A 25,795-nucleotide genomic window follows, 5' to 3' on the forward strand; every position below is an offset into this window, starting at 1 on the left:
AGTCATTAAGTTATTTTTGTGGCTTTATGAGGGAACCAATTCGTGGACAACCTGCCTTTTTAGTCTTATTTACTTGTTTTAGCTGATTTGAGTGACACATAGACAAAATTTAGGACCCATCTCTCTTCTGTTCATCATCTTCTTCCGTGTAAGATAATAACTGATTTTAATGAAAAAGATTAAAACCCTTTGATTGTAACGTTAAGTTAAACCAACTCCATTTTCTTCTTCATACTTCTGTCACACCTTTTTTTGAAAACCCACCGCCGATTTTAAAAAAAAAAATCAAAAATCAACCACCGTAAAAGGAGTGTAATTTTTGTTGATTTTTTGTGATTATAACTAATTTTAGTCCTCAAATTCAATACCAAAACATGGCAGCAGTGGAGGTGGATCAAGAACAGAATCACAATGTAGAAGATGATCATTTCCTTTGATTTGTTGATTACTTGATATCTATATTATCCCCGACGGATGACAAAGATGTAGCTGATGAAGAATCTAGTAGACTTGTTTGGAGCTGCGTTGTTGGTCGGATTATCAAAACATGTAAAGCTTAATCAAGCGGAGTCACACCTGCTATTCTCCTCTCGGAACTATCGTAGGTTCTCTGGAACAAATTTGTGGTGTTTTGGTTTTTAGCTAGATTATGGATATGTTTTCGGTTCACATTATTGAAGAAACTACAAATGTGAGCCATCGCTGTCAACCGAAAGAAAAGCACATTTCTTTGACAAAAAAAACCACTATTGTGTAAAATTAGGGGTGTTTGGATGTGCATTTCCAAGGTTTTGAAACTAATCATCATACTCTGCCAATCAATCAACAAAATGCTTTTGGGCAGTTTAAAGTTAAAGAGGCTTTCAAATAAAGGTTTGTTTTCTTCCTTGTTTCATTGCATGGGTTTGTTTCACATGTAGTTGTGATTCAATATTTTTTTTTTTTGTGTGTGTGTGTGTGGTGGGGGGGGGGAGAGAGAGAGAGAGAGAGCAAACAAGGGAAAAAGGTGGAGATGAAAATGAATAGCAGTGGGTTTTTGTGGGTTAAAAAAAAAACTGGTCAAACAAATGTATATGCAGCAAAAAGATAAATGGGATTAAATGGACTACCCTAGAAAGTTCATAGGGTATTTGTATCATTTTCCTTTTATTTTATTTGTAAAAGCAAAAAAAAAAAAAAAAAAAAAAAGTAAAAATTCCCAAACATACAAGTTGTAATAAAGTTCTTGACATGAACAAATGTCTTAGCTTTTCATTATAACATAATATCTAAATATTATATGTTATAAATAGGTGTACCAACCGTACGTCAATTAACATGTGCCGAGAGTTTAACATGTCAGGTTCGCTTCTCCTAAAAGAATGATGATATGTTTCTATAAAACAAATGACATATTTCACTGGTATCGTTTTTTATTGATGATAAGATTTTGTTTGCAAACAAGATGAAGTTGAAATTAAATAAATGCAAGAAATAACAGTATACTTCAGTTGTACCTATTTGAAATAGCAAGAAATGAAAATAGGATGACAAAAAATAAAATAGATTGTTATTTCTTGCATTTACTTCTAGACTTTTAAGATATAATAATAAACCCACAAGCTAAAAGTGAAACAAAAAAGATTATAATGAAGCATATCCTGCAAGAAGAAGGAATCCAGAACCTATGTTTCACACATGCCACTAACACAATTTTTAAAAAAAGAATAGCAGATAAGTTGAAAATTACAAAATAACCCCTCACACTTAGTTTTTCCATCCACTTTAAGACCCACAGCAAGCCGACTTCTGTGCAGCTTCACCATTCCCACCACCCCCATCTGCTTGGTTTATCTTAATTGTCGTTGGCTGCAAATACGACAAAAAAAAAAACATTTATATAATTATTTTTTTAAAAAAAAAAAAAAAAAAAAAGTAGATTTTGCTATTTCATGGATTTACCTCAGCCTTGGTATCAGTGTCTGAAAGCCTTTGCTTGATATCCTTCGCAATCGAAAAGAAAACTTGCTCCACATTTAGATTAGTTTTTGCACTCTGTATAAAACACACAATTGTTACTATAAATATAAATTAATAACAATAACAAATTGTTTTTATTCATATTAAAGAATAATCAATTTGGTTTACTTACGGTTTCAAAGAATTTAATGCCATATTCATCTGCAAGTGCTTGGCCTTTTGCGGTAGGCACAGCCTAAAAAGATAAGAAAATTAATGTATCACAAGTTTTCCACTTTTTTTTTTTATTTCGTAAGTAAAGAATAATAAATAGTAAAAAGTCAAAAATACCCTTTTGCTTTCATCCATATCGGCCTTGTTTCCAACCAAGATCTTGTTCACATTGTCGGAGGCGTGTTGTTCGATGTTGCGAATCCAGTTTCTTATGTCTGCCATGATAAATGAGGGCAAATTTGTAAAAAGTTACGACTTTCAAAAAAAAACATTTCTCTTGATGTCTATGTTAAGTTGATTCTTTCTGTATTAAGTCAAAAAGAAAACCTTACTATTGAAAGATGACTCATCAGTGACATCATACACCAACAAAATGCCCATGGCTCCTCTGTAGTAAGCTGAAATTTTATACAACAAAATTAAATATTAAAAAGTAATATAACAAGTTAAGTTAGCATAATTAATTAATAAATAAATAAATGAGAGAAAATATAATACCAGTTGTGATTGTTCGGAATCGTTCTTGACCAGCTGTGTCCCAAATTTGGAGTTTGATACGTTTGCCATCAAGTTCAATGGTTCTTATCTTAAAGTCAATACTGTAATTCAAAATTATTTTGTAATTATTAATTGTAAAAAAAAAAAAAAAATTTAATAAAGAAATTAATAGATAAACTTGAACTCACCCAATGGTAGTGATAAAACTAGTAGTGAAAGAACCATCAGAAAAACGCAAAAGAAGGCAACTCTTCCCCACACCTGCAAAGAAAGTAAAATAATATTTTAGGTCAATGATTACAAAAAAGTATGAAGTTTATAATAATATTTTATACTTAAATAAGATAAATATACATATTCTTATACTAACAACCAAAAAGTAACAGGTTCGGAAGGTGGAAGATGAGGGTGAAGGTTTTTTGTCAATTTACTAAAGATGCAAATTTGCGAATAAATAATGAAATAGTAAAGATTGTATCTAGAATATTAACTCTTTAATGATTTTACTTAAAAAGGAAAAAACTGCAGATGTTTTATCATTCCTTCTAGGGTTCTTGTTCTTCATACCATATTTATCTAGTGTTCTTTTCTAGTGTTGATGCTAAGCTCACATGGAGTTAGGGATATATAAGTTTGAAGCAAAAAATGCAATAAAGATTTGAGATTCACCATTTTCACATGACCACATATAATATAATCTATACTATGCTGCATGAACTTGTATTTTAACTTAAACCTAGTAACGTGGAACAAAATGACATTTACTATGAAACTCTTTGGTGCTAAAAACATATAATGTTGCATTGTAATCCTTGGAGATCGGGAGTTCAAATTTCCTAAATATATGGAGACTACAATGACCTTTTTCTAGTAGATTCTCCTAATGTGATATTGTATCTATCGAACTTCACCATTTCTAGTAGATTCACCATTTTCAATGAACTATAGGACTTCACATCAATGTATGAAAACAATGATAGTATTAGTTTCCATATCTTCTATTTCTCTCCATTTCTGATAGAGTATCTAGTAATGCCCAAAAATTACGTTCCATATTCATGGAAATCATATGAAAAGAAGGGACAGTTTTTAACATCACATGCTCTTTCTTTCCCCCTCTCTATGGATAAACGAAAAGACCAACAAGATATGAATGTTCTTAATGCTCTCTCACAACACGCTTAACATCTTTGCTTCCTATTAACATCCCTAATCACTATCATTCACTGAAGTATCAGTCTGGTTTAAAGATTGAGAATAGACTTGCTAACACACAAGAAACACTTTTATGTTGCATAAAGGCTTCATGAAACAGTAAACTAATCGTCCAATTGTCTTCATGGAAACAGTACAATCGGCACTCCATGTATAACAAAACCAGACACCGGATTCATGATTAAATGCTCCAGATTAACCTAGATCCGTACAGGAACGACCTTCAAATTCCCTAATACTATTGATTTTCAGCTTCTAGACACTGACAACTAGTGTTGACGATCCTCAAACAGCTACTAATTAATCAATTTCAATATCCTACATAGACGATCTATTGTTACGAAGCATAGTAAAAACGTACCGCTATCGCCGATCAAAAGGAGCTTAATGAGGTAATCATAATCTGCCCGTGCCCTTGCCGGTGGAGCGGCCATTGAAGAGTCGGAAGAGAGTCGAAGAAAAAGCCCTAAAAATAGCGTATATATAAATATATACACACACTTATACCTGCATACCAATCAAATTAAAAAGTCACCGATCAGAATCAAAAACTAAACAAGTGATTTTAAACTAATTACTCCATTAATCGAACACAAACCAGATCAGAAACAAGCAATAGATCGGCCATGGAAGATCAAGATCGAGAGAGAGAGAGAGAGAGAGAGAGAGAGATTATTACCAGATACAAAAGGAATATTTCAGTTTACACCCCCTGCGATGATGGTGGGCTAAGATGCGCCACTTCCTCCTTCTTCTCTATTTTTTAGGTGCTTCTATTGTGTGTTAATGGTGCGCTTGTCACCTCCCGGCGCAATCTAGCAAAGGTGGGGAAAGAGAGGAGCGAATGAACGAATGAATGTTGACGCGCACAAAGATCAACCTGTAGACAGTTGTCGGTTTCTAAAGGAAAAGAAGTGGCTGACCATGGTAACAACGGTGTGCCAGCGACGTAGGCAACTAAACTTCTGTCGCTGACCTGGTAATAGTTGATTGATCAGATATTTATTTTTATTTGACACCAACCTATCCAAACTAATAATATGAACACCAAACTCCACTTTTTTACTTGAAATAGCATCATTTTTTAGTATGTCCACCATAATTTATTTCCTTATTTTTATGTAAATTATTAATTTTCATAATTGAATTAACATAATTTACCTTTTAAAAGTAACATTGTTTCAAGATAATTAACTATTCAACAAATGTGTTAAGTAGTTTTATTCTAATTTTATAATGTTAATTCTATAAGTGAATAGACAATGTAGTACGTAGTCTATAATAAACTTTCTTATATTTAATATGTCTATATTTGTGAATTTTTAAAACCTGGTTCACTTAGATCTTGATGTTTCCTAGTAATCATTAACAATCTTTTCTAGATCACATTCATTGTATTGGTTTTTTGGGTGGTTTAAGCGGGTCTTTTTATTTGGACATAATGAGGATGATCTTTTTAACCAATTAATGTTGGCAAAACGATATCAAGATCTGATGCTTAAAGATTATAATGGGTGAAGAAAAATGGTCTATGTTATATTATTTTTCAGAATCAAACAAAAAAAAAACTTCTAAACTCCAATCTATATTTGAAGATCTAATTTCAGCTTTCATAATTGTTTCGTTACATTTTCACTATAATGAGTGATTTGATCCATAATGATCATTTAGAATCCTTTATGAATCAACAGTATATCAACAATTATATTAATAGCATAGACAACAAAATTTTGAAAATTGCATTGTTATTTATTTTCAAATTATAATACGTGTAGCCTTCGGTTAGCAAACTTATTCTTATTTATTTTCAAATTATAAGATTTGTAGTCTTCGGTGAGCAAACATAATTTTATTTATTTTCAAACTAGCAAACGTTAGAATATATTTTTTATGTAACTAACCCAATAATTAGGTATCGTAATTGCTAACTTTGCTGTTTTAATATATTGAACTTAATATTAAAATCACAATAGAAAGAACTTATAATGGTATATTTAATTTACACAAAATTCAACTTTTTTATTATAGTTATTTAAGAACTTATATACGGTAGTCGAAATAAATGAGGATAAACTATAAATATGATAACCAACATAATTTAAAATAACAAACTAGCAATTTAAAATGTCAAATAATGTTTCTCTATATTTGGATTCCTCTAAAAACTTTATCTATAAATGAAATAGACACTAGAGTTGGTTCTTTTCATAATATATTCTCCATTCATTTATCATTATAAGGTACATTGGTTCGCTTTATGTGGCGAAAGTTTATTTACTAAATCAATCATGCCTTTAATATATATAAAACCAATAATTGGAATGAATTTTCTTTCTTTTCAATGTTTTGTGGTACAACTGTTTAGATGCGATTGCAAGAACAGGGATGAATATACTAAAGCCCTTACCAGCGAATCAAGGCCCACAAGTTTCCTAATTATACTGACACGTGGCAGTAACGTCAATGATCAAATGGTTGGTGAATGAATAGCAAATGTGTCCGATTACATCCTTCAAGTTTGTAAATCGAATTAGGCTGCAGGGGTATTAGGCTAATCAGTCTTTTCGTATTAATTTATTGTTATTATATGTTTACTTTTACTCTCCATATGGGAGTTTGGATTAACTTATTAGATTATTGTTTATAACTTATTTATGGTGGGAATAAGCAATAAGTAATAACAATGGAGAGAGATGCTTATTAAAATTAGTTTATTTAGCTTAATAAGTTGGATTTTATCCGAACACTTAAAGTTATTATTTTGTGGGAATAAATAATAAACATCTCTTTTTTTCCTATCCAAAAACCTCATTTGTCATTTTAACTACGAAATGGTCACCGCTGCCAAAATAATTTTCATATCATTTTTTTTTTAGTTTTAATTGTTTTATTTCATTTTTTATTTTATTTTTTTGATAATTTTATAAAAAAAACAGTTTTATAAATCATAACATGAAAATAAACTACATAATCTTTTTTTTCTTCTAAATACACTACTCGTCACCGTCATATATATTCAAGTCTGTCGAAATTGTTTATGTTTTTGTGTGACATGAATATCAACGACTCCATGCAAATACCCATCATTCCATTTATCACAAATCAAACAGTCTTTATTTGTTTCAAGTTGAAACAGCCTCAAGAACCTCTCTTTTAGGCGTAAGTGACATATCCAGACATCACTCCAAAATTTAGTAGACCTTCAATTTCCAAAGCTTTTTCTCATACAAAAATGAAGAACCAAGCCCCTTTCATGCATAACATTCATAGATTTCACAATTTTGGGTCGTATACCATGCGTATGTATCCGGGGGTTAAAAATTCGACCCCCCCCCCCTTTTCCAACATCACCATAAATCGCAACTATGAGATTCACCCATAAGGCATTTTGTTCATGTACAAACCTCCGTATCCACTTTTCAAGAAGGGAAAAATTAAAGGCTTCAAGACTGTCGATACCTAAACCTCCTTTAGATTTTGAAGCAAGAACTGAATTCCAAGCAATCCATGGAATTTTTCTACCAGTGTAATCACTACCCCAAAACAAATTGGATTGGGGATATTCAAGTTTCTTTTTAATTTGAATTGGCATCAGGAATAAGGACAAGTATAAATACCGAGAGATCGACCACCAATGGAGAACATGTTTGTTTTCTATCTAGATAACATGTTATTGAATTTAGCAATAATAGAGTTCCAACTTTTCAGGCTATACATACAACAACCAACAAGAAGACCAATGTAAGAAATAGGGAGTTGATCTGCTCGACATCCTGTAAAACTGGCAAAGCTACGAACTTTTTCACAATCTACCCTCGCACCATATAAATTAGACTTATGCAGATTAATCTTTAACCTAGAAATACATTAGAAGCTGTGTAATGATTGCACAAGAGCTCTAATCTTATCTCGACTCTAATCACCGAGGAATAAAACATCATCTGCATATAGAAGATAAGAGACTTGCAAAGAGTCAACCAAAGCACCATGAAAATAATCAGCTATCATTGCATCCTCTACCACTATATGAAGGGCCTTTATAAATAGAACACAAAGAAAGGGGGAAAGAGGGTCGTCATGGAGGAGCCCTCTCTTAAGCACAAATTACGCAGAAGGACTCACGTTAACTAAGACTGAAGTCGTAGTCAAATTTAAACGGCCATTAATCCACCATCTCCACTTATCTCTAAACCCCAAGAAATTACATAACACGCTCTAAAAAATCCAAGAAACTGAATCAAAGGCCTTTTCAAAATCCACTTTGAAAACATAAGTATTTTATTCTTCTTTTTGTACCGATCCAACATTTCATTAACTATGAGGGGACCATCTAAAATTTGGCGACCCTTGATAAACATCATTTGTTCGCAACTAACAACAAAATCAATAACACAAGAAAGGCAATTGACTTGGCTAGCACTTTGGCAACGATTTTTGTACCGTGCTCCGATAAGACTGATTAGAAAGAAGTTATAAAGTAGTCGAAACAAATAAGGATATAAAATATAAATATGATAAATAACCTAATTTAAAATAATAAACTAACAATTTATAATGCCAAATAATGTTTCTCTATATTTGGATTCCTCTAAAAACTTTATCTATATATGAAATAAACACTAGATTTGGTTCTTTTCATAATACATTCTTAATTATTTATTATCATACGGTATAATTAGGTTTGCTTTATGTGGCGAAAGTTTATTTAGTAAATCATTCACGTCTTTAATATATATAAACCAATAACTTGATTGGTTTTTCTTTATTTCAATGTTTTTTGTACAATTGCAACTGTTTAGATGCAATTTCAAGAACAAATAGAGAGATACTAAAGTCGTTTCCAGCAAATTAAAGCCCACATTGTTTCTTAAGGCTAGAAATGGGTGGATGATTCTTAGGCATAAAAGAGATGTCATATCAGCCAATATCAACTCGATTAGGTTTTCACCAGCCTTAGAAAATGATGTTTCATTAGTAAGTTTTTAGTCAGTGGGGTGAAAAAAAAGAGATAAAGAGAGGGAGGAATGAAAGAAATTGTGAGCAAATGTAACCTCACTCACGCATGGTCACAAGATAAATAGAGAGAGGGATGGTGTTCTCCCCAACCCACTAATACTAGTGCTCTTGTTCTCATTATTGGCAAAGGCAAAGGGAAGAAGAGAAAGGCTGCTCTTAAAGCTAACAGGAAGAACAAGGCCCAAGCTAGGTCTTCTAGCAATGGGCCAAAGGCGAATCCCAATTCATACATTCTAGTTGTTAATGACCCTAAAGAGGCCACTTGTTACTATTGAAATGACAAGGGCCATTGGAAGAGGAGTTGCCCCAAATACTTGCAAGACATCAAGGATGACAAGGTGAAGCCATCGTCGGCATGTATATACTTTATCCAAACTAATAACTCACCATATACTCATTCTTGGATCCTTGATACAGGATGTGGTTTTCAAATTTGTTCTAATTTACAGGCGCTAAGAGAAAGTAAAGAGGTGGAGCATGGGAAGACGAATTTCTTATTACCAAGATTGGGACTTATCATATCATGATTAGTAGTAATGTTAGGGTTAGTTTGATTAATTGTTTTTATTCGTCAGAAATGACACAAAACATTATTTCATTTCATGCATTATTTAGGTAAGGTTTTTGCTACGCTTTTAATGATTTGAATAGTTCAATTTTAGTTTATAAAAATGGTGTTTTTATATTCAAAGCTTTACCTTGTAATGGTGTGTTTGAAATTGTGACTTGTGTTGATAGCTTAGGAAATAGTGTATTTCATATTGATTTCTCTAATGGTCTAGACAAGGCATGCTTGTGGCATTGTTGTCTTGGGCACATTAAAAAGAAACACATTGCCCAACTCCAAAAGGATGGAGTGTTGGAATCATTTGAACTTAGGCCAGATGATGAATGTGAATCTTGTATTTTGGGAAAGATGACAAAATCACCTTTTTATTGGATCTTGTGAAAGAGGTGAAGGTTTGTTGGACCTCATATACATAGATGTGTGTAGGCCCTTCAAATCCACCACAAGAGATGCTAATCGATTTTATGTAACATTTATAAATTATTACAGTAGATATGGTTGTATTTACTTAATCAAGCATAAATCAGAAAACTTTGAAAAATTCAAAGAGTTTAAACATGAAGTCGAGAATCAATTAGACAGGAAGATAAAGATGCTCTAATATGATAGAGGAGGAGAGTATCTTAGTATCGAGTTCCACGACTACCTCAAGGAATGTGGAATAGTTTCCTAATTGACTCCTCTTAGGACACCACAACTTAATGGTGTGGCTGAGAGTCGCAATTGAACCTTATTGGACATGGCTTGTTCCATGATAAGTCAATCCACTCTTCCTATTTCCTTCTGGGGGTATACCTTAGAGACAGTTGCCCATATCCTCAATCTTGTCCCTACTAAGAAGGTTACCAAAACACCTCACAAGATGTGGACAAGGAAAGTTACCTCGTTAGCACATATCAAATTCTAGGGTTGTGAAGCTTTCGTTAGATGATAGACCCAGAACTAAGAGATGTATTTTCATTGGCTACCCATAAAAGTCTTTTGGATATTTGTTCTACTCGCTTAGTGAAAACGTGGTCTTTGTAGCACGAAGAGGAGTCTTTCGCGAGAGAGAGCTCATATGCAAAGAGGACAGTAGGAGCACAATTTGTTGTATTAGTGTCTAAGTCCATAACTATTTTGGTATGTACTTGACCCGATGGTGCATGGTCCTTTTGGGTTGCCTTTACCAAAGCAACTTGATAGGATGAATTATGGAGAGAAAGGATTAAATATGATTTATTAATATATTATGAGAATAATATATTAAAGGAGAAATCATATTGTTTAATTAATATTAGTCAATAATTAATTGGTAATTAGTTTTGTGACTAAAAGAGATTAATTAAACTTAAAGGACTGGAATTGTAATTATAAGATAATTGCAATTTGGGCCATGGATTGTCTTATATTAAGGAGTGGACAAATTCTATGGGGAAACCCATGAGAAATCGTCCAAGGCCTTAAGGAAAGGGGGTACATGGGTTGCTTAGGGCTTAAGCATCCAAATTAGGGTTTCCTTGTTAGATAACCCTAATAGCCTCACTATATATAGAACCCTTAAGGCTCAAAAACGTGGGGAACTTCTCTTCTAGGGTTAGAACACGTTTTGGGCAGCCTCCATCCTCTCTCCTCTTCATCCTCTTGCTTATGGTGTTTGTGAACCATTAGAGGAGTGACATTTGTGACTCTAAGCTTTCTAAAGTCAATACAAGGAGGAATTGAGATTGTTATTGCTACATAACAATCAAGGTATGATCTAAACCCTAATTATGTGTTGTATTGATTATAATATGTTAGATCTAGGGTTTATAGTCTTGGATAACTTGCATGTACAATAGAGAAACCTAGATCCAAGCATTAGGGTTTGTATGAGCACATAGGATGTCTTATGACCAAAACCCATCAGTGGTATCAGAGCCTAGATTGGTTTCTGTAACAACCCGTTATTTCAAGTCAGTAAAGATCGAGTCATGTAACCCCCTTGAGAAAGGAAATAGAATATGAAGTATTCAAAAACTCTATTTGGAGTACACTATGTGGTAGTTATCGTCTTAAGGTTTCCAAACATATAAATAACACAAAAATCCGAGTTATAACGAAGAAGTTATGCTCATTATAAGTTTTCCGACAAAAAAACCAACAATACAAAGTTGCGTAAAACGCAAAGTTTCAACAAAACACTTTCTGACCTTAGGTGTCTAAATGAAAGTCATAGATATCGTTAAACTACAAACATGCATAAAAAGAACGCTCAAATCGGACATCATATGAATAAGTTATGAATTTTTAAAGAAATTCCTTAAACACGTCACTTTAATAAATAAATAATAAAAATAATTTCGGAATTTGCCAACGGAATCTAAATGAAAGTTGTAGATCGTAGTCTCACCTTCGCGGGGATATAAAGAACGCCAAAAACGGAGTTCGTATGAGGGAGATATGAATTTTTGAAGTTTGATAATTAATTTATATATAATTTTTATTCAAAATTCGGTATTATCCGAAGAGGAGTCAGCCTAGGGCTATAGTACGTGCCGCGTACCCTAGTACGCCCCGCGTACTCAGAGGCCACGGCCTCGGATCGTCCACGTCGCCCCTATGCGAGCTATCCCTCTCCCGTCCCATCCGAGACGCTGCAGCCGAGGAAGCGGTCAGCAATGACGTCCCGTACGCGCCGCGTACGGGAGTACGCCCCGCGTACGCAAGCTGATCCGCCCCCCTATAAAAGGGATGCGAGGGCTCCCGAGAAAAGGGCTCATTCTCTCTCATTTCTCTTGCGTTTTTCCTCGTTTTCCGTGCTCGTACTACCCCGAAGCCCTGGTCGCTTCGTGCAAGATCCGAAGGTCGATTTTCTCCCGAGGAATCCCGAGATTTCCGTGGAAAATCCATTTCCCGAGACGAAACTCTGCCGTTTTTCCATCTCGCTATCTTCAAGTTGTCAAGTGAGTTCATACCCCTTTCTAACACACTTTAAATACATTTTTAAATACTTTTACACTCTTTTAGGGGGGGAATACAAGTAAACATACGGTTATTATCGTGTATTTTATAAAGTTTCACTTCACTTATATTATCAAATAAACCACTTGGAACTCATTACTATTATGGAAAACACTTGTCATACTTTGTGTGCATTAGACTTATACGAAGCATATAATGATCTTTCATTGTTAAATCGTTTTATACATTCTAAAAACTTATGATTTTGCTTTATCAAACATTGTGAAAAAGGATAAACTTTGCATACAAAACTATCACTTTAATATAGACTTAATTGAGAATCCATGAGACGCGTACATCTTCAAACGTTACTTTTCTTTATTAGAAAGTACTGCAGTAAGTCCTGTCTATAACCAGAATCTCCCGCGACGAGAACGTGTCAAATGTGTATAGATCTATACGGGAAGTCATGATCCCGCACCCTGACTGTTAGCTACAGTCCGTCTTTTGGGGTGACAGTTGTCATAGCACTGCGACGCCTGAAGAACGTCGTTACAGCCATATTATGTTTAGTATGGTTATAAAACTCATCGGATATACAATTATTATGATATTCAGTTTTGATGAACGAGTAGCTATTAAAACTATTCTTCATCCAACCGGTTCGATCTTCGCATAGCTTTATTATATATAAAACTATGACACAACTTACGAGAAACGTCGGTTTCTTGCAATTTTCGGTCTTAGAGACTGCCATTTTGCGTGAGGAAAATAAGGGTTTTTCCTGCATACAAACCAAACAACTAATAGGAAAATAAGGGATTTTCCCGGTGCAATCATTTACAACTTGTAACACGAATATTTATATGCATTCCATACTTTTATAAGAAAATGAGGGTTTTCTTGGAAAACACAACAACTCGTATCTCAACCATTAGGGAAAATATGGGATTTTCTGGATCTAATGCTTTCATTTTCAATACAACAAATCACAACTCTTTACATTTTGAAAAGCTACGTTTACTGGAAAACATACACCCATTTTGGAATGGCATCCAATTTTTCTAAATTACTTATGGACTCACCAACTTAATTGTTGACACTTTTTCTTTGAAATAACTTGTATTCTCAGGAAATCGCTAAGCAGGTTGGGAATCAACTTTTGGGATTAACGCGCTGGTGTTAATTACGTCTTTTGAATGATGTTTATTTATTTATCTTTTGAACATGTAATGAATACAAGTATGTAAACATCTTGCAAAATTACTATATATGGTGGTGTGTACTTTCCTTTCTATGAACTGTTATGATATTGAACATGATGTCCTCCGCCCCCGAACGTTTCCGCCGTTCTGGTTTGGGGGTGTGACAGATTGGTATCAGAGCATTGTTTATAGGGAATTAAGTATATCAAAACCATTTCTTTTTGGTATACAACTATAAACTCAACTGGGTAAAAACACTCTGAGTAAGAGACATACTTTTAAAAATTTAATTTTTATTTAGTTTTTGTAAAGTAGGCATGCATTCATTTCATATCAACAACATGGTCATTATCATAATTAAAACAACATTGAAGTATTATATATCGGTTGTGCAGTGCAGGTATGCCTTGGGACATGTAATCGGAACTGGGAAGGATATAGCCTGATCAACTATATTTGTCCAAGAGCCGACTAAACATATGCCAAGGAGTGTCTGTAATGGACAACAAATTTTAAAATTACCAAAAGCATATCACTAAAGAATATTGAGGGTGTATTCGAGTGCCGTCAACCATTAAACTCGAGAGTAAGTTTCATGTGCTCTAACTTATAGTAAACTTTTAACCCTATTCTCGTACAGTCTAAATGGCGGGATTCCATCACCCCAATGACCCCTACTACCCCAACCAAGGTAATGGTGGGTGGATCGAAGCAGATTCTGAAGAAGACGAAGAGCCTATAGATTTGGAGGCAGGGGACGACTCTGGCACGGATTCGGAGCCAGAAATTATAAATCCACCAGTCCTACAACCTCCCGTCCACGTGAGGAATTTCCAAGGACCCACTCCAGTGTGGGGAAGTCACCTCCATCATTGGAGCCAACAACAAAGCTTACGCCCTCCTTACGGCATGTGCCGAGACTTCTATGATGTGAGAGGCGGGGGATCAGCCGATCGCGCACTTCAGGTCATGGTTGGCAAACTTGCCAACCAGTGCTATCAATCTGGAGTGCAAGCCAACCGAATCCGAGAGATCAATGTGGATGTGCAAATTCACACGGCCGATATCAACCGCCTAGAGTTGATGCAGAACGACATCCACATTCGCGCCGAAGCGTTTCAAGCACAAGCAAACGCGGCCTTCGCAGAATTAAGAGAACAACAAGCTGCGTTTGATAGACGCCTCATGGGGTCGAAGCAGTCCGACACAGAGTCGAGCTCTAAACGCAAGGCGCACCACAAGTAGTACTTGCCCAACTCTCAAATTTTGTTATAAACTAGGACTTCGGATAAAAGTATTATTTTCTTTAAAATTCTTCCGTAACCGGAGGCCTTTAGAGAGGCCAAGAAATTTTGTCTAGACCCCGATGTAACACAACTATATGTTTAATATATATAAGGGTATACCGCTTTTCTTACCGTTGTTAATCATGCGCAAATAGTTCGATTCATTGGTGTATCTATTCTAACTTTACTTTCAAGCTTAAAACATTGTGTCAGTTAAACTCAACTTCCTAGAACTATTAGAAGTTCATTCAATATCATTCAACTTTGAACTGCCAAAACTTATAATTTTCTTCCATATTTTTCTTTTGGCAGCAAGATGCCTCCTCGTCCAAACCTAAGGCCCAGGCCGGGCACGGCACCACCACCACCTCCACCACCAGCTTATGATCCGGCCATGGTTCAGGCTGCTATCACGGCAGCAGTAACTGCAGCCCTCTCGCAAATAAACTCCCAAGGGAATGGAGGGGCGGGAAGCAGCACGAATCATCCAAATCATGGCACTGGTCATGGCCAAGGAAGAGAATGTACCTACAAGGAGTTCTCTAACGCTAAGCCAAAAACTTTTAATGGAACAGGAGGAGTCATTGCACTAATGCAATGGTTCGAAAAGACCGAAACGGTCTTCGAGATCTGCTCATGCCTAGAAGCAAGCAAAGTCAAGTTCACTGCCTGCACCTTTGTAGATCGAGCCCTCACTTGGTGGAAAATCCATGTGAATTCAGTGACGCTCACTGTCGCCAACGCCATGAGTTGGGACGACCTAAAGGTTCTACTACTGGAAGAATACTGCCCAAGGGGCGAAGTACAAAAGCTTGAGCAGGAGCTCTAGAATCTGAAAATGACTGGGTCTGACCTAATCACCTACACCGCTAGGTTCAACGACCTCGCTGCACTGTGCCCTACCATGGTCAACCCAGAATCAAAGAAGGTTGAAAGGTACATTTGGGGGTTGTCACCCCAGATTCAAGGGCATGTCCTAGCTTCCGGCCCTGCTACCTACAACAGTGCTAAGCGCCTGGCCCAGCGACTCATCGACCACGGAGTAAAACCCAGTATCATTTCGACAACCGCAAATCCACCTAGGGAAACTCAGGGCCAGAGTAAGACTTGGAACAAAAGGAGGGGACAAACTCTCCAGGAAAACCCCAGGAAACAACAAGTGATAGCGACCCACGCTATTACAGTACCTGTGAACCCTGCCCCCACAAGCTCATACATTGGGAAACTTCCTAAATGCAACCGATGCAGTTTCCACCACCACGGTCCTTGCTCCAATCTTCAATGCACCAACTGTAATAAAAAGGGACATACAGCCCGCTATTGCAAAGGGCCAATCCAACCATCCGTTCCCACCACTAATACCGGGGTAAACCGCGCCTGCTTCGAGTGCGGAGACACAGGGCACTACCGCAAGTACTGCCCAAGGGTAAACAACCGGAATACCGGTGGAAGGGGCCGAGTTTTCGCAATGGGACAGGATGAAGCCATTGCGGACCCTACAGTTGTTACGGGTACGTTCCTTCTCGATAACTCGTATGCATGAATTTTGTTTGATAGTGGCGCGGAAAGGAGTTTTGTGAGTCACGGCTTTAAAGGCCTGTTGAAATCAATACCACAGTCATTGAGTGAACCATTCATAGTAGAAATGGCCAACGGGAAAACCGAAGGCACTAAGGAGGTATACTTAAATTGCACCCTAACTTTAAATGATCATCCATTCTCAATCAACCTCATGCCAGTCTCGATTAAGAGTTTTGATGTCATCATTGGCATGGATTGGCTGAGTTCTCATCATGCGGACATCCTATGTTACGATAAGGCCGTTCGCCTTAATCTGCCAACCGGCGAAACTTTCGTTATCTTGGGCGACAAACCAAGTACCACTCTTCGTATCATCTCAAGTATCCAAGCTCAGAAATGCCTACGCAAGGAATGTCACGCGTTCTTGGAACATGTTGTGGATGTGAAACGCAAAGTCCAAGATATCAAGAGTGTGCCCGACGTACGCGATTTTCCTGATGTTTTTCCCGAGGACCTTCCAGGAATACCACCTGCAAGGCAAGTGGAGTTCCGAATCGATCTGGTTCCCGGAGCTACCCCAGTAGCCAAAGCACCCTATCGATTAGCCCCGGCAGAAATGCAAGAGCTATCCAGCCAACTGAATGAACTACTGGGAAAAGGATTCATCAGGCCGAGCTTCTCACCATGGGGAGCACCTGTACTGTTCGTGAAAAAGAAGGATGGATCATTCAGAATGTGCATCGACTACCGAGAACTCAACAAACTTACCATCAAGAACCGATACCCCCTACCCCGAATCGATGACTTGTTCGACCAACTCCAAGGAGCCAACTACTTCTCCAAGATCGATCTGAGGTCGGGATATCACCAGCTGCGAGTCCTGGAGAGTGATATCTCCAAGACGGCTTTCCGAACACGATACGGACATTACGAATTCGTAGTGATGCCGTTCGGGCTAACCAATGCCCCGGCCGTATTCATGGATCTAATGAATCGGGTATGTCGTCCATTCTTGGATAAATTCGTGATAGTATTCATAGACGACATACTCATTTATTCAAAGAATAAAGAAGAGCATGGTCAACATCTGAGGCAAGTGCTAGAGACGTTACGGACTGAGAGACTGTATGCAAAATTCTCAAAATGTGAATTTTGGATTAGAAAGGTGGACTTTCTCGGTCACGTGGTCAGCAAGGAAGGGATCCATGTGGATCCATCAAAAATTAAGGCTATCAAAAACTGGTCTGCGCCAACTACACCAACAGAAATTCGCCAATTCCTAGGCCTGGCTGGTTATTATCGAAGGTTCATCCAGAATTTCTCCAGCATCGCAAAGCCTCTTACCGCCTTAACCCAGAAAGGTGTGACCTACAATTGGGGAGAAAAGCAAGATTCTGCATTTCAGACTTTGAAACAGGCCCTTTGCAATGCGCCCATCCTTTCTCTCCCAGAAGGGACCGAAGATTTTGTAGTATATTGCGACGCTTCGAAGCAAGGGCTGGGCTGTGTACTAATGCAGAGGGGAAAGGTTATTGCATATGCCTCACGACAACTAAAAACGCATGAGGTCAATTACACCACTCATGATTTAGAGCTTGGGGCGGTGGTCTTCGCTCTTAAAATTTGGAGACACTACCTATATGGTACCAAATGCACTATCTTTACAGACCACAAGAGCCTACAACACATCTTCAACCAGAAGGAGTTGAACATGAGGCAGCGACGTTGGGTCGAATTACTCAACGACTACGAATGTGAGATTCGCTATCATCCAGGAAAGGCTAATGTCGTGGCAGATGCCCTTAGCCGTAAGGAGTACTCTGGCCGAAGAGTGAAGTCATTAGCCATGTCAATCCATTCGCACCTGTCGACACAGGTCAAGGAAGCTCAGATAGAGGCCCTGAAACCCGAAAACGTGACAAGTGAGACCCTTAGGGGAATGGACAAGAATTTAGAAATCAAGAGTGACGGAGCACGCTACCTCATGAACCGAATATGGACGCCCAAGTTTGGTGGACTTAGAGAGGTAGTTATGAGCGAGGCACACAAGACTCCATACTCCGTACACCCCGGGTCAGACAAGATGTATCAAGATCTCAAACAACTCTACTGGTGGCCAAACATGAAAGCAGAGATCGCTACATATGTGAGCAAGTGTTTGACTTGTGCCAAGATCAAAATAGAACACCAAAAACCCTCAGGACTACTCCAACAACCTGAAATTCCTGAGTGGAAATGGGAGCAGATTTCCATGGACTTCATAACGAAACTGCCCAAAACTCAGGGTGGCCAAGATACTATTTGGGTAATCGTCGATAGATTAACCAAGTCCGCTCATTTCCTACCGATCATGGAAACTGATAAAATGGAAAAGCTATCGAGAATCTACATCCGAGAGATCGTACGACTCCATGGAGTGCCAATGTCTATCATCTCGGATAGAGACAGCAGATTCACGTCTAGGTTCTGGCAATCATTGCAAAAATCCATGGGAACAAGATTGGACATGAGTACAGCCTATCACCCCCAAACTGACGGATAGAGCGAAAGAACGATCCAAACCTTGGAAGACATGTTGCGAGCATGTGTAATCGACTTTGGTAAAGCATGGGAGGTTCACTTACCTTTGGTTGAGTTCTCTTATAACAATAGTTATCATACCAGTATCAATGCTGCTCCATTTGAAGCCCTTTACGGCCGTAAGTGCAGATCACCTCTGTGCTGGACGGAAGTAGGCGACACCCAACTAGCAAAAGGTCTCGTCCCTGATAGCACCCTCACTGGTCCAGAGATCATCAGAGAAACTACTGAAAAGATCGTGCAAATACGAGAACGACTGAGATCCTCGAGGGATAGACAAAAGAGCTACGCCGACAAAAGACGTAAACCATTGGAATTCTAGATTGGCGATCGGGTACTACTGAAAGTCTCACCCTGGAAGGGAATGATACGCTTTGGAAAGCGTGGGAAGCTAAATCCTAGGTACATTGGACCCTTCGAAATCATTTCAAGGGTTGGTCCAGTAGCCTACAAACTCCAACTTCCAATAGAGCTTAACAAAGTACATCCAGTATTCCACGTATCAAACCTGAAGAAGTGTCTGTCCGACGAAACACTTGTAATTCCACTCGACGAGATCGAACTAAATGAAAATCTTAACTTTGTGGAAGAACCCGTCGAGATCATGGATAGGGAAGTTAAACGAACTAAACAGAGTCGCATTCCAATAGTAAAGGTCCGATGGAATGCTAAGAGGGGACCCGAGTTCACGTGGGAACGAGAGGATCAAATGCAACAGAAGTATCCACATCTCTTCCCCAGCCCCTAAGATTCTTCTTTTGTATTAAAAATTTCAGGACGAAATTCCCTCTAACGGGGGGATGATGTAACAACCCGTTATTTCAAGTCAGTAAAGATCGAGTCATGTAACCCCCTTGAGAAAGGAAATAGAATATGAAGTATTCAAAAACTCTATTTGGAGTACACTATGTGGTAGTTATCGTCTTAAGGTTTCCAAACATATAAATAACACAAAAATCCGAGTTATAACGAAGAAGTTATGCACATTATAAGTTTTCCGACAAAAAAACCAACAATACAAAGTTGCGTAAAAACGCAAAGTTTCAACAAAACACTTTCTGACCTTAGGTGTCTAAATGAAAGTCATAGATATCGTTAAACTACAAACATGCATAAAAAGAACGCTCAAATCGGACATCATATGAATAAGTTATGAATTTTTAAAGAAATTCCTTAAACACGTCACTTTAATAAATAAATAATAAAAATAATTTCGGAATTTGCCAACGGAATCTAAATGAAAGTTGTAGATCGTAGTCTCACCTTCGCGGGGATATAAAGAACGCCAAAAACGGAGTTCGTATGAGGGAGATATGAATTTTTGAAGTTTGATAATTAATTTATATATAATTTTTATTCAAAATTCGGTATTATCCGAAGAGGAGTCAGCCTAGGGCTATAGTACGCGCCGCGTACCCTAGTACGCCCCGCGTACTCAGAGGCCACGGCCTCGGATCGTCCACATCGCCCCTATGCGAGCTATCCCTCTCCCGTCCCATCCGAGACGCTGCAGCCGAGGAAGCGGTCAGCAATGACGTCCCGTACGCATCGCGTACGGGAGTACGCCCCGCGTACGCAAGCTGATCTGCCCCCCTATAAAAGGGATGCGAGGGCTCCCGAGAAAAGGGCTCGTTCTCTCTCATTTCTCTTGCGTTTTCCTCGTTTTCCGTGCTCGTACTACCCCGAAGCCCTGGTCGCTTCGTGCAAGATCCGAAGGTCGATTTTCTCCCGAGGAATCCCGAGATTTCCGTGGAAAATCCATTTCCCGAGACGAAACTCTGCCGTTTTTCCATCTCGCTATCTTCAAGTTGTCAAGTGAGTTCATACCCCTTTCTAACACACTTTAAATACATTTTTAAATACTTTTACACTCTTTTAGGGGGGGAATACAAGTAAACATACGGTTATTATCGTGTATTTTATAAAGTTTCACTTCACTTATATTATCAAATAAACCACTTGGAACTCATTACTATTATGGAAAACTCTTGTCATACTTTGTGTGCATTAGACTTATACGAAGCATATAATGATCTTTCATTGTTAAATCGTTTTATACATTCTAAAAACTTATGATTTTGCTTTATCAAACATTGTGAAAAGGATAAACTTTGCATACAAAACTATCACTTTAATATAGACTTAATTGAGAATCCATGAGACGCGTACATCTTCAAACGTTACTTTTCTTTATTAGAAAGTACTGCAGTAAGTCCTGTCTATAACCAGAATCACCCGCGACGAGAACGTGTCAAATGTGTATAGATCTATACGGGAAGTCATGATCCCGCACCCTGACTGTTAGCTACAGTCCGTCTTTTGGGGTGACAGTTGTCATAGCACTGCGACGCCTGAAGAACGTCGTTACAGCCATATTATGTTTAGTATGGTTATAAAACTCATCGGATATACAATTATTATGATATTCAGTTTTGATGAACGAGTAGCTATTAAAACTATTCTTCATCCAACCGGTTCGATCTTCGCATAGCTTTATTATATATAAAACTATGACACAACTTACGAGAAACGTCGGTTTCTTGCAATTTTCGGTCTTAGAGACTGCCATTTTGCGTGAGGAAAATAAGGGTTTTTCCTGCATACAAACCAAACAACTAATAGGAAAATAAGGGATTTTCCCGGTGCAATCATTTACAACTTGTAACACGAATATTTATATGCATTCCATACTTTTATAAGAAAATGAGGGTTTTCTTGGAAAACACAACAACTCGTATCTCAACCATTAGGGAAAATATGGGATTTTCTGGATCTAATGCTTTCATTTTCAATACAACAAATCACAACTCTTTACATTTTGAAAAGCTACGTTTACTGGAAAACATACACCCATTTTGGAATGGCATCCAATTTTTCTAAATTACTTATGGACTCACCAACTTAATTGTTGACACTTTTTCTTTGAAATAACTTGTATTCTCAGGAAATCGCTAAGCAGGTTGGGAATCAACTTTTGGGATTAACACGCTGGTGTTAATTACTTCTTTTGAATGATGTTTATTTATTTATCTTTTGAACATGTAATGAATACAAGTATGTAAACATCTTGCAAAATTACTATATATGGTGGTGTGTACTTTCCTTTCTATGAACTGTTATGATATTGAACATGATGTCCTCCGCCCCCGAACGTTTCCGCCGTTCTGGTTTGGGGGTGTGACAGTTTCTATTGTATTGATGCATTATATGTTTGAAAAAAAATTCATTTTTTGTGTTTCTAGGGGCTGGACTCACCGAGTCCATGCTGACTCGACGAGTCAACTCGTCAGATGGAGCAAACTTCGGGATTTCTTGCTGTTTTTGATTAAGGATAGTTGCCTTATCATATTAGATCAATATAAATCCGATTTTATGATATATTTGGCTTTATTCTTGATCTAATTGAATATATTTATCAATTAATAAAATATTTGTTTCCTTATGTGATAATTGATTAATTATTTTGATTAAATTTGTAAATTGTTTTGCAAGAAATCATTAAATAAATCAAATATGGATAATTATGTGATTAAATGTTAATTTAGATTATTTGTTATTTGATCCTTGTTGTTATGAAAAGTTTCATATTTTCCCCATTAGGTTTTATAGTTTAAATTTAAACCCAAAAGTTTTGTTGTTTTGAAATTTAAATAGTTGAAACCCTAATGTTTTGAAATGTTTTAAAACTTGCCCTCAAGTTTTGGAATTTAAATTTTGATTAAAAGTTTAATTTTGATGTATATTTAAATTCTAAACCCTAATGTTTTTGAAATGTTTCAAAACTTGCCCTCAAGTTTTGGAATTTAAAAGTTGATTAAAAGTTTAATTAGGAATGTTAAATTCTAAAACCCTAGTATTATTTTGAAAAGTTCAAATCACACCCTTATGGTTTTATTAATTAATTAAGGTGTATAATTAAAAGAGGTTTAATAAATCCATATAAGTTTTGGTTTGCAATTTAATTGAATTAAAAGTATAATTATTAAATTTGACCACCTAGTATTTTCAAAGTGTAAAATACACCCTATACTATATATAACATTAAAAGTCTAACATTATATATATGTATGAGTAAAAGTCAGTCTTACCGTTAGTAGGCCTCATTCACGAAGCTGATCTATAAAGGGTGTTTAAGGAAATTGCCTATAATATGGCGATTGAATGGGTATCTACTCTTACCCACCGCACTCTTGACTAGTGGAGGGTCGTTAGCCGAACGGGTAGGATAGGACGAAACCTTCAATTATAAGTATGATGAAGTACAAAAGTAACTAAATGTTTTTCAAATTCCCAATCTTAGTTACTTAGGCAAAGTGAATTGATGCAATTCAATGAAATTACACTTTGTGCCCTTGCGAAGACGTTAGTGGAGCGTGTGTGGTTTACCGGCACACTAAATGGTTCTAAGAAAAGGTAGCAAAGGGTGACTCAATGTTTGTCATAGTTCGGTGGAGCGTGTGTGGTTTACCGGCACACTAAATGGTTCTAAGCAAAGGTAGCAAAGGGTGACTCAATGTTTGTCATAGTTCGGTGGAGCGTGTGTGGTTTACCAGCACATCGAATAGGTAACTGTAACATGTGAGGGCACCATGTAAGTTTGCATGGTTATTCACACCCGCTTTGTGATCCTCGGCATCCCAGTCACAAACAAGAGGGGCATATCGAGATTTAAACATGCCATTGAAATGTTCAATGAATCTCAAAGGTTCTAGGAGTTTTCATAGATTTAAAACTTAAATTTCTTTTTCGTTTTTCATGGTGGAAATTGGTGAATCGTCATTCACTTACCTTTAAATATTCTGCAACTAGATTACGACATCCCTTTTCTAGGTTGTAGCGTATTATGTTGGGTCCTAGCCTTAGTATCTCATTTGGGTGATTTACTAAGGTCTCAAACGATCAACTAACTTGAATTCGTTTTCTCCCGTTTTGTAGATGTCAAAGTTCGACAACTATGGTCTTCCCAAATCCCGTGGAACAAGCATTCCACATGAAGATGGTATTCCACGATTCGATCGAGGAACAAGATATCATGCTTCACTTCCTCCACCTCCTCTAATTGTTCTCCCTAACCCACAAGATTGAAGAATTGAAAGGTTCAACATCACTAAAAGTCCTATTGGAAATGAAACATGAAGATGGTAAACCCGTGTGTGCCCACGTTCTAGGAATGAAATCACACATTGATAGGTTGATAATGTTGGGTGTGTCATTCCCGAATGAGTTGGCTGTAAATCGGGTTTTGCAGTCACTTCCCGAATCATATAATGAGTTCAAAAGAAAGTATTATATGATGGATCATGACGACAACCTCATTGACCTAACTTTCATGCTCATTTGCTGTTGAATCAGAAATGATTTGGCGAAGCAATGGAGCGTATTTGTTAGGAAAGTCAACCAACCATGCTTCCGAGGACGTTCTAAGAGAAGCGACCTGCGTTTGCTGCCAAGAGAAAGGGCGTTGGATAGAAGTCTGCCCTAAGAGCCTGAAAATTCCAAAGATGGGAGAGTCAAAGAGTATGACTGCGCTTAAGGTAAAATCCACTATCTAACTTCGTTAAGTTCCTATTCATTGATTCAAAATACATGATGTGATAAGATTGCATTTGAATGTGTTTGTAGGATCGGTGAAAAGAAAGGAAGCTTAGTGAAAGAGCAAGATGAATCTAATCACAAGAAATGGATCTTGATCGCATGGACTTGAAGATTAGATTTTGAGCTTAGATAGTTATGATAGAGTTGTTAGAAATTTTCTTTTTGAAATACATAGTTTTCAATGGATTTTGCATTGTAAGGACAAATGTTTTCCGCTGCTTTTATAAATAAAATAAATTTTGGTTTGACTTATTTATTTATTTGTTTACTTCCTTGTAATGAAATCATTATGAAAAATTGATGTTTGAATATTTCTACAACAAATGGATATGATTCTTATTTATGGTGTTTATGAAAAAAAAAGTCAAGAATTTACCAAATAGGGAGAGTTTCTCATCGCCCAAGTTTCAATTGTACAAAAATTTGGAATCACGCAACTTGGTTGCATGATGAATGAGAAATTTAATATTTGGAAATTTGACTAATTCGTTGACAAAGTGTCAAGTGAAAGAACTAGGAGATCGAGCACACAAAGTTGTGTGTTGATCAAAGTCCACCACAAGAATAACGAAGATATTCGTCATGATTTACTAAAGGTTTAGTAAATATGATTATACTTATAAGATTAAGTGTAATTATGAATTGATGGAAAAAGTTTAAATCAATAGCAGCACGAATAAGAAGAATCAAGTAGGCAGAAAGATAAAAGTTTCTCCATTCTAAGAAGAAGGGAGAGTACCTTTTATGCTTTATGATAGGTCTTAATGATTAAGAACCATATCTCAAATGATCCTCTAAGTGAGTCTTAGTACAATTATATGTTTAAGAAGAGGAATCAAGAATTGAATAAATGGTTAAATCAAGAAGTCAATCATACTTCGTTCCAAAACGAGTCTTAGAGTTAAGATTGTGACAATGAGTGAAAAGTATTAAGAAGGTTTATAACATTCATCAAATGTGGAAAGTTGTGATGTCTTGGATAAGACAAAGGCCAACTAGGACCAATTTATGAAGTGTTTTGATAAAAGCTACACTAACTCTTGAATATTTGTTTTGTCAAGAAATCAAGATTAAGAAAGTTCGGTCCATATGAGTTTGAATTTGTCGTAAACTTTGGTTTTAACAAATTCACATGGATAGGAACACATACACTGTTTAAATCTAAGTGTCATAAGATTTCCTCCTTCATGAAAATGATTGTGAGGAAATGCTTTCAC

The 25,795-nt window shown here is 36.8% G+C and overlaps 1 protein-coding gene across 2 annotated transcripts; it reads right to left on the reverse strand.

Annotated features, from left to right (window-relative positions):
• Positions 1-1,603: 1,603 nt before the first annotated feature.
• On the reverse strand, positions 1,604-4,753 carry LOC145048175 (ras-related protein RABE1c-like). Of its 2 annotated transcripts, none has more exons than XM_078996605.1 (9): positions 4,565-4,753; positions 4,247-4,392; positions 2,859-2,931; positions 2,671-2,771; positions 2,505-2,570; positions 2,290-2,387; positions 2,132-2,194; positions 1,942-2,034; positions 1,604-1,848 (listed from the first exon to the last, which is right to left on the reverse strand). In XM_078996605.1, exons 2-9 carry the CDS (start codon positions 4,317-4,319, stop codon positions 1,765-1,767), a joined length of 651 nt encoding a protein of 216 aa, XP_078852731.1. In that variant the 5' UTR covers positions 4,320-4,392; positions 4,565-4,753; the 3' UTR covers positions 1,604-1,764. The 2 variants fall into 2 exon arrangements, with proteins under 2 accessions (XP_078852731.1, XP_078852732.1); XM_078996606.1 differs by having other exon boundaries at positions 4,484-4,575.
• Between the last annotated feature and the right edge of the window lie 21,042 nt (positions 4,754-25,795).

This window comes from Lactuca saligna, chromosome 5 (genome assembly GCF_052625555.1).
Source record: "Lactuca saligna cultivar CGN05327 chromosome 5, ASM5262555v1, whole genome shotgun sequence".
Lineage (NCBI taxonomy): Eukaryota > Viridiplantae > Streptophyta > Magnoliopsida > Asterales > Asteraceae > Lactuca > Lactuca saligna.

Excerpts from the sequence above, each read along its gene's own strand:
- LOC145048175 (XM_078996605.1), bottom strand. The coding sequence starts at position 4,319 with ATGGCCGCTCCACCGGCAAGGGCACGGGCAGATTATGATTACCTCATT. Across the intron at positions 2,772-2,858 it reads AGTTTTATCACTACCATTGG|TATTGACTTTAAGATAAGAA; the intron begins GTGAGTTCAAGT and ends TTTGAATTACAG. Across the intron at positions 1,849-1,941 it reads ACACTGATACCAAGGCTGAG|CCAACGACAATTAAGATAAA; the intron begins GTAAATCCATGA and ends TCGTATTTGCAG.